This window comes from Chiloscyllium plagiosum, chromosome 33 (assembly GCF_004010195.1).
Source record: "Chiloscyllium plagiosum isolate BGI_BamShark_2017 chromosome 33, ASM401019v2, whole genome shotgun sequence".
Lineage (NCBI taxonomy): Eukaryota > Metazoa > Chordata > Chondrichthyes > Orectolobiformes > Hemiscylliidae > Chiloscyllium > Chiloscyllium plagiosum.
Window position 1 is genome coordinate 33,266,477 of NC_057742.1, and position 9,390 is coordinate 33,275,866.

The following is a 9,390-nucleotide window of genomic DNA, read 5'->3' on the forward strand; positions in this document are numbered from 1 at the left end:
ATAAGGCTTGCCTGCAATAATCAATGTAGTATAACGCAGCTCCTAACTGACCACCACCTTCTCAATCTCTTCACAGCCTCAGGATTCTCAGTCAGTTGACCAGCATTGAGCATTGGGTGAGTGCCAATTTTCCCCAAATCAATACAGGAGAAAGCCAAAGCCTGGCTTTGGCCACCGCAATGAACTCCAATCCCTTGGCACCAATGCCAATCTTATCCCTGGCTATTGCGCCAGGCTGAAACAGAATATTTACAGCCTGGGGTAATGTCTGATCTGGAAATTAACTTGTCTACATCCTGACTGTGAAAGACTGCTCACATCCACCTCTGTGGAATTGTCCATTTCATCTCCTTGTCTCAGCCCAGCAGCTGAGGAAAGTCTCAGCCAACATTTGCTACCCTGAGCCCGAATGCTGTCCTGTCCAGCACTCATGTGTCCCAAGGTGATCTGTGGGTAACACGGAACAGAAACAGCTCTTGGACTTGAAGGGCACTGCTATACCAGCGTGTACAGACATCCTTGTAACTGACAAAATGAAGCAACCCTGGTCCATTTTTGTCTGGTAAGATTGAGAAATATTTCACAGCCATTTTCAAGAGTATTTGAAACAATATTTATCCTCATATGAAGCCACTTACTTTTAGGTGTCTATCACTTTAAGATTCAGACGCTTGCTGCAATTTCTCATGGGCACCATGGCTAATGTTTAGTTGAAGGTCAAAGCTATACTGCAACTGGATGCTAGTTAATCAAATAACTTAGCCTGCAGTACGATGAACATCAGCTTATGGTGCAGTCAGCTTGTTTCCCTTTGACAGTCAATCATTCACAACCACAGTTTGCTGGAAGCGCAAAATTGAAGCTATAATAAAAAAAACTTGTGGAACTCTAGCTTAGTATATATCATAGAATCACAACAGGCCATTCAGCCCATCGGGTCCACATTGACCCTTCGAAGAGCATTGCACCCTATGCCCACAACTCTGCATTCCCTATGGCTAATCAACTTAACCTACAGATCCCTAGACATTATGGACAAGTTAGCTTGGCTATTACTGGGAGATGGTGCAAACTCCACACAGTTGCACGAGGAGGGAATTGAACCTAAGTCCCTTGGTGCTGTGAGGCAGCATTTGAGAGACTTTGCAGCTCTGTAATGCACCATTGACTCTGTCTTTACAGGAGAAAAGAAAGCATCTGAAGATTAGTTGAATATCAAGCAGCAAAGGGAGGGAGAAAGTTAACACAATCACGATCATTTCTGAAAAGTTATTCGGAAAATTACTGGGACGAATGACAGACAAAGACTCTTGGACCTGACAGCCTGTATCTCAGGCCCATAAAAGAGGTAGTTGCAAAGATACTGGAGCTAATGGTTATAATCTTCCCAAAATTTCCTTTTTAGAAATATTGGAAGACCTGTGATACCAAGCGAAGAGTGCTACAGTTCATTACCGTATAAGATAATACTTGGCAACCTGCTGTAAACCTGACAGGTAGCCTTCACCTGAACTGTACATACTCTGGTGGAACTATGGATCAAATTGGTTATCAGGGTGATGAACCACCAATACCATCATCTCACCTCCCCACCCTACCACATTGATATGTCAGGACTGAATTACAAACAAGTAGTGGAACAGCGGATCACAAGGCAAGTGATAGAGGAGGAGGGTTAACAGTGTAACCAGAACATTTCCTGAGAACTGCCTGATGTATGGTTTTGGTGATATCACTTCTAAGGAAAACCAATGAGTTACAAGGAGAGGTTGGATAGGCTGGGACTTTTTTCACTGAAGTGTAGGGAGGTTGTGGGGTGACCTTATATAGGTTTATAAAATCACAGGGGATTTAGATAAGGTGAATGGCAGGTGTCTTTTCCCTCGGGTGGAGGGTTTCAAGACTAGAGGGTATATTTTTAAGGTGAGAGGAGAAAGATTGATAAAAGACATGAGGGCAATTTTTTTACACAGTGAGTGGTTCATGTGTGGAATGACCTTCCAGAAGAAGTTGTGGATGTGGGTACATTTACAATGGTTAAAAGCCATTGAGATAAGATCATGAATACAAAATGTTTGGAGGGATATGGGCCAAGCACAGGTAAGTGGGACTAGTTTAGTTTGGAATTATGGTTGGCATGGACTGGTTGAATCGAAGGGTCTGATTCCTATGCTGTATGACTCTCTGATTATGACTAGATTCCCTACAGTGTGGAAACAGGCCCTTCAGCCCAACAAGTCCACACTGACCGTCCAAAGAGAAACCCACCCAGACCCATTTCCCTCTGACTAATGCACCTAATACTATGCTCAATTTAGCATGGCCAATTCACCTGACCTACACATATTTGGACTGTGGGAGGAAACCGGAGCATCCGGAGGAAACTCACACAGACACGGGAAGAATGTGCAAACTCCACACAGTCACCCAAGGCTGGAATCGAATCTGGGTCCCTGGCGCTGTGAGGCAGCAGTGCTAACCACTGAGCCCCATTTCAATGTTCAGGTCACAACTCTGATTCAAATAGAGGCCTCTTGATTTCACTGCTAGAGTACAACCCCTAGACATTTCATCATCACTTTAAATGTCCATTTGAACAGACAGACGGGAGATCAGTGTCACATCTACTCTGAGAACAACGGCTCATGAATGTCAGCCTTGATTTCAAAAGTAGGATCTGCACCTACAGGCCTGTAGCCTAGGGATGAAAGTGTTTCTACCTCAGCAAAACTGAGCATTCAACGCAAACAAACTCCGTGTTACTGACTGAAACTTTGAACTGAGACAACGAATTTATCCCAGAAAATCAACACAAACATTCATTAGCACAAGATCTTCATGCTACAATTTCAGTTTTAGAAGTACATCACTCACTTTCACCAGGCAGCGTGATATTGGGAGAAGGTGAGGACTGCAGATGCTGCGATCAGCGCCCTACTGGATTAGACAGGACAGGAAACCCAAAACCTGGATACTGATATCATTCTCTGATCTGCATCACTCAACATTAACAGCTGAATTAACTAGTATGCTGAATTAACTAGTATGCAAGCCCAGGAGATGCAACTGTCCGGCTGGTTACAGCTGGCAGTTCCTAGGAAGGCCACAGAAGTGGGACGAGGCAGGAGGTGACAAGGTAAAGACCAACAGCACTCTGGTGTCAGTTGGCCCGATAGATTTGTTAGGAGAAAGTGAGGACTGCAGGTGCTGGAGATCAGAGTCGAAGAATGTGGTGCTGGAAAAGCACAGCAGGTCAGGCAGCATCTCAGGAACAGGAGAGTCAATGTTTCGAGCATTAGCCCTTCATCAGGAATGGCGGGGTGAGGTGGGTGGGGTGCCCAAGTGGGCTGAGAGACAAATGGGAGGGGGTTCAATGTTCAACTTCCAACCTACAGATCTCAACCATCTACACGATTTTGCAAAGAAATGTACTTGCACTGACGTGCGTAAAATAGTTTAAAAGAAAATTGAAAATTGCTTTTGAAAACAGGCAGACACCTTAACAGTCTCCTTAAAGAGCCTATTATTTGACGGTGAGCATCATTCCAATCTCTCCCCTTCATTAGCCCTTTGGAAATCCTATCCCAGTTTTCAGAGATCAATTCCTTATCCAGTTATGCTTTAGTTATGCATCTGTTTGAATACTTTTCAAATTGATCTTTCAATTTGTTTAAGTAACCTTCCCTTGTAATAAACCTCTACACTTGAGGCAAACAATTCAGAAGTTCCTTCTCCATGCTAGCTTCCCATGTTTTGGATCAGGTCTCCCGGTTAAAACCATCATCACAGTGACAGTGACAAGTGACTCAGTCATAGAGTCATAGAGATGTCCAGCATGGAAACAGACCCTTTGGTCCAACCTGTCCATGCCGACCAGATATCCCAACCCAATCCAGTCCCACTTGCCAGCATTTGGCTCATATCCTTCCAAACCCTTCCTATTCATATACCAATCCAAATGCCTCTTAAATGTTGCAATTGTACCAGCCTCCACCACTTCCACTGGCAGCTCATTCCATACACGTACCACCCTCTGTGTGAAAACTTTGCCCCTTAGGTCTCTTTCATATCTTTCCTCTAAACCTATGCCCTCTAGTTCTGGATTCCCTGACCTCAGGGAAAAGACATTGTCTATTTATCCTATGCATGCCTCTCATGATTTTGTAAACCTTTATAAGGTCACCCCTCAGCCTCCGACGCTCCAGAGAAAACAGCCCCAGCTTGTTCAGCCTCTCCCTACAGCTCAAATCCTCCAACCCTGACAACATCCTTGTATATATTTTCTGAACCCTCTCAAGTGTCACAACATCTTTCCGATAGGAAGGAGACTAGAATTGCACGTAATATTCCAACAGTGGTCTAACCAATGTCCTGTACAGCCACAACATGACCTCCCAACTCCAGTACTCAATACTCTGACCAATAAAGGAAAGCATACCAATTGCCTTCTTCACTATCCTATCTACCTGCGACTCCACTTTCAAGGAGCTATGAACCTGCATTGCAAAGTCTCTTTGTTCAGCAACACTCCCTAGGACCTTACCATTAAGTGTATAAGTCCTGCTAAGATTTGCTTTCCCAAAATGCAGCACCTCACATTTATCTGAATTAAACTCCATCTGCCACTTCTCAGCCCATTGGCTCATCTGGTCCAGATCCTGTTGTAATCTGAGGTAACCCTCTTTGCTGTCCACTACACCTCCAATTTTGGTGTCATCTGCAAACTTACTAACTGTACCTCTTATGCTCACATCCAAATCATTTATGTAAATGACAAAAAGTGTGGACCCAGCACCGATCCTTGTGGCACTCCATTGGTCACAGGCCTCCAGTCTAAAAAACAACCCTCCACCACCACCCTCTGTCTTCTACCTGCTTTCAACCCAAGGGGAAGAATTGAGGTTGACTTTATACCACAGAACAAATGACTTCCAAAAACAAAATGCAATTAATTTTCAAATACAGTTTAATACAGTGGATTGAAAGCCTCAGTAAAGATTCCAGTGTACTTACGTGACAGCGCACTGTGCGAAGGACAAGTACTCCACCAACACGTCCAATCCCTTGTTCTCCTCATTCAAAAACTCCTGCACCCAACTATGAGCAAAAAAAAATCAGCAGTTCATCAGATTTGAGTTCATTGGGATGGGCACTCAACCAGAAGTTATCAAAAATGATATTGGATTTAGCCAGAAGAACCTCAATGCTCTTTGTGCATTCCTAGGATTTGAATCGCAAAACGTTCAACAATTTGGAACTTTTTGATAGTGTAGTCCAGTTAGTACAGGCAGTTGCACCCATCTGACTCTCAGGAATAGTTCAGATTACACTTCACAAATCTAATACAATCTGACAGGTGGCAGCAACAACTCATGTTAAGTTTAACAGTAATATATATCAACATTTTTTTTAAGAAGGAGCAGGTAGTGAACAAGTTGGAAGTGTACAAAGTTAAAAATCACACAACACCAGGTTGTAGTCCAACAGGTTTAATTGGAAGCACACTACCTTTCGGAGCAACGCTCCTTCATCAGGTGATAGTGGAGGACTCGATCATAACACAGAATTCATAACAAAAATTTGCAGTGTGATGTAACTGAAATTATACATTGAAAAATTGATTGTCTGTTAAGCCTTTCATCTGTTAGAATACAGAGATAGTTTCACTTCTTTCATGTGTAAATCACAAAACCCTTTTCTTTAAAGTTGCATTCTCGGGTTAGCTGTTAACAATGGTGATAGCTAGACAATATGTTGAAGGTGTTTGCCCTCTGTGTTCTCTGTCTATGACCTGGTGTTTAGATTGATTCTAATCTAAAAAGTGAGATAACAGAGTTTTACATAAATTCATGCAGTTTTTGAGCTCAGAGTTCTACATGAATGTGTGCAGTTTTTGAGAAAAGTGCAATGTGTGCTTCCAATTAAACCTGTTGGACTACAACCTGGTGTTGTGTGATTTTTAACTTTGTACACCCCAGTCCAACACCGGCATCTCCAAAAGTTGGAAGTGGGTATTGATAGTAGGGAGAAGAGTATAATAAGGGGACTGCTGGTATAATTGTAGACATAAATTTTGAAGCTCTGGACCTACGCTCAAGGCCTTTGTATTTCACTTGGTTTGTAAGCAACTTCGTTCTTTCACAAGTGCAACCACCAACTCAACCTTCACTGGACAGGGTGCCAAGTTACATAATAAAGACTATTTACACTGTAATTTAGCAGCACATCACAACGCACTTCACCAAACACTCACCATTGTTTTTGAAACAAACATACGAGCCTATTTGCACACAAATATCCCACAAACAGCTAATGAAATCAGTGGCATGTTCTTGTTGGTGATGGTTGATTGACCAGGTTACTGGGAAAAAACCACCTGATAATCTTCAAGCAGGGTCAAGGCACCTTTAACATCTACCTGTTAAACTTTAGGAAAAAAGCTTCTTTTGTAATATTTGTTCTATTTTGTCATTATATGAATCACTTCCAACTTAAGATTCTCTTTTATAGGATCATAGAATCCCTACAGTTGAGAAGCAAGCCATTCAGCCCATCGGGTCCACACCGCCCCTGTACCCTATCTCTGTTTTGTTGCACTTCCCATGGCTAATCCACCTAACCTGCACATCTTTGGACGAGCAGCACCCAGAGGACTGACATGGGGCAAAAATGCTAACTCCACACAGACAGTTGTCCAAGGCTGAAATTGCACGCTGTGAGGTAGCATTGCTAACCACTGAGACACTAAGCCCTATAATATCAACCTTCGAATGAGCTATCCCTCTGAGGGTCCTGATTCAAATCTCATTTCAGGGATTGAGCAGATAAATAAAGGCTGACACCCCAGGAATGTACTGAGAGAGTGGTCCATCGCTGCAGCTACAGTTTTCTGTTTGGATAAGAAAGCAAACTCAGGTCTGTGTGCCTGCTTGCTGGATGTAAAAGACTCCCATTGCACTATTTCAAAGAAGAGCATAATGGTTAGGCCCTGCATTATTTCTCCTCAGCCCACACTGCAAAACAGAAGATCTGGTCATTAACAGCTCTGTCTTTGTGGGAGCTTGCTGTGCACACCTAGTCTGCAAATGTTTCATATGTTACAACAGAGACTTTACTTTGAGCAGTTAATTGGGTGTAAAGTGCTCTGAGGTAGCTGATAGTCATGAAAATTGCTATCTACATGCAAATCTTTCTTTTTTTGCTTCTATTCTCACACCCCACCCTTTCATAATTTGCCTTTTTCATTTGCCTTAGGGTTTTCCCCTCTATTAATCCTCATGTGTATATTAAGAACCGTCACCTCACAGTGTTGCTGGCAGTGACAGCATCTTTGCAGATGGCCAGACTGCCCCTGAGATATAGCTGTACAAGCACTAACACTGCCAATTCCAAACTGATAGCCATTCTTAATATCAGTGGATGCAAGTATACTGAAAAGATATATATCACCATGGGTGATTTGGTGGAAAATATAGGACAAAAATAAGCATCAATGCTGGGCCCTCTTGTGGCACAGTTTGGAGATGCCGGTGTTGGACTGGGGTGTACAAAGTTAAAAATCACACAACACCAGGTTATAGTCCAACAGGTTTAATTGAAAGCACACTAGCTTTCGGAGCACCGCTCCTTCATCAGGGAATTGAAGGAGCAGCGCTCCGAAAGCTAGTGCTTCTAATTAAACCTGTTGGACTATAACCTGGTGTTGCATGATTTTTAACTTTGTGGCACAGTGGTAGTGTCCCTACCCTTGGACTGAGAGGTCCAGGTTGAAGTCCATGAAAACAAATGAGCAGACTGCTGGTCACATTCAGTTGCAACCTGCTGCCACCAATGACCCCACGTATATAACAACCATGGTCAGGAGGACAGTATAGTTGCACTGTGAACTCATTTGAAGAAAGAAGGGAATTAATACTGACTTGTTTTGCATTCTTTCTCGGTTTTTTTTTTTGCCTTTTCTTTCTATTCTCCAACATGCTAACACACAACTGAGCCACCTCCCAACCACCAAAATCACTGTGACTTTTGTTTTTGCATTTTTTTAAACTAGTAACCACCATCAGTAAAATACCTGTGTAGTCAATCCAATATTTACATTTTTTAAAATCATTCATGGGATGTGGGCGAACCCAAATTCCAGACTTTTTAAAAAAATTGAATTGAGGCTACCTTGTTGAATATTTTTAAGGAAAAGATAGACAGATTTTTGAACAGTAAAGAAATTCAGTGTTGTGGTGAGCGGGCGGGTAAGTGGAGCCGAGTCCACAAACAGATCAGCCAGAGTCCTGTTGAATGGCAGAGCAGGCTCAATGGGGCCAGACGGCCTACTCTTGCTCCTATTCCTTACGATGAATGAGAGTGCTACCACGAGTACTACCAAGTCACATACTATTCTGACTTCCAACCACATTCCTGCTTCTTCACTGTCACTGGGTCAAAAGCCCTTTCCTAAAAGCAACGTGGGCTCCACCTACACTACCTCGGACTGCAGAAGTTCGAGAAGGCAGCTCACTATCATCTTCCCAAGAACAATTAGCGATGCGCAACCAAGTACTGGCCTTACCAGTGGCGTTCACACCCCCTGAAGTCAAAACAGATTGATCTTCTTGGGCAAAAGATCAAAGGTGATGATCACTAGCATCATGAAACCTGAAATACCAGCTATAACTCAAATATACTCAGTGGCTACCACCTTATGGAGGCTGATCACAATCCAGGAGACAGGTTTTGAAAAACGAAGGCCTGGACATATCATACTTGGTTTTATTTCAATAATGACCATTTTTCCAAAGAAAATACAGATTCTTAAAATGCCAGTAGGTGTCACTCACCCAATGTGATTGGTCCGCAATGAAATCTCCAGCTCTCGCAGGACCTGAGTTGACTCTTGGACTCGTCTCTTGAACTGCAGCAGTAAACATGAAAAAGAGAAACGAGAAGATTCTTCATCATGTGGATTTGGACGAGCAAGTTATTCCTTGGCCACATGAGGGGCACTCTGAATTGATACATCTCCTATTGAAACACTGCAGGATGAGTGGTTCATGTACTGAGGCTCTCAGGGAGTGAGATAGTAAGCGATCATTTACACTGCACAGTGGAGTCTGTACTAGCAAACAATGGAGGGCAACAGCTGATTGACTATAGGATCATGCAGGCATAGTTTGTATAAAGTCCAGGGGGAGGGGTGAACCCTCGGTCTATGGTGTGGGGGGGGGTGACACTCGGTCTGTGGGAGTGGGGGTGTGAGTGAACTCTTGGTCTGTGGGATGGGGTCTGATGCTTAGTTTATGGGGAGGTTGGTGTTGGGTGCACCCTCGGTCTGGGGAATGGGGGGTGGTCGGGATGACACTCAGTCTGTGGGTTGGGGCTGGGGGGTGGGGAGTGACG

At 43.4% G+C, this 9,390-nt stretch overlaps 1 protein-coding gene across 4 annotated transcripts in view; it reads right to left on the reverse strand.

Annotated features, from left to right (window-relative positions):
* The window catches only part of fmnl1a (formin-like 1a), a 258,801-nt gene that overhangs the window by 107,397 nt on the left and 142,014 nt on the right, over window positions 1–9,390 (reverse strand). For all 4 annotated transcript variants that reach the window (XM_043675290.1, XM_043675287.1, XM_043675288.1 and 1 more), the window contains exons 4-5: window positions 8,832–8,905; window positions 5,014–5,097 (exon numbers count right to left, since the gene is read on the reverse strand). In XM_043675290.1, coding sequence (XP_043531225.1) covers window positions 5,014–5,097; window positions 8,832–8,905 — 158 coding nt within the window. The remainder of the gene's footprint in view (window positions 1–5,013; window positions 5,098–8,831; window positions 8,906–9,390) is intronic.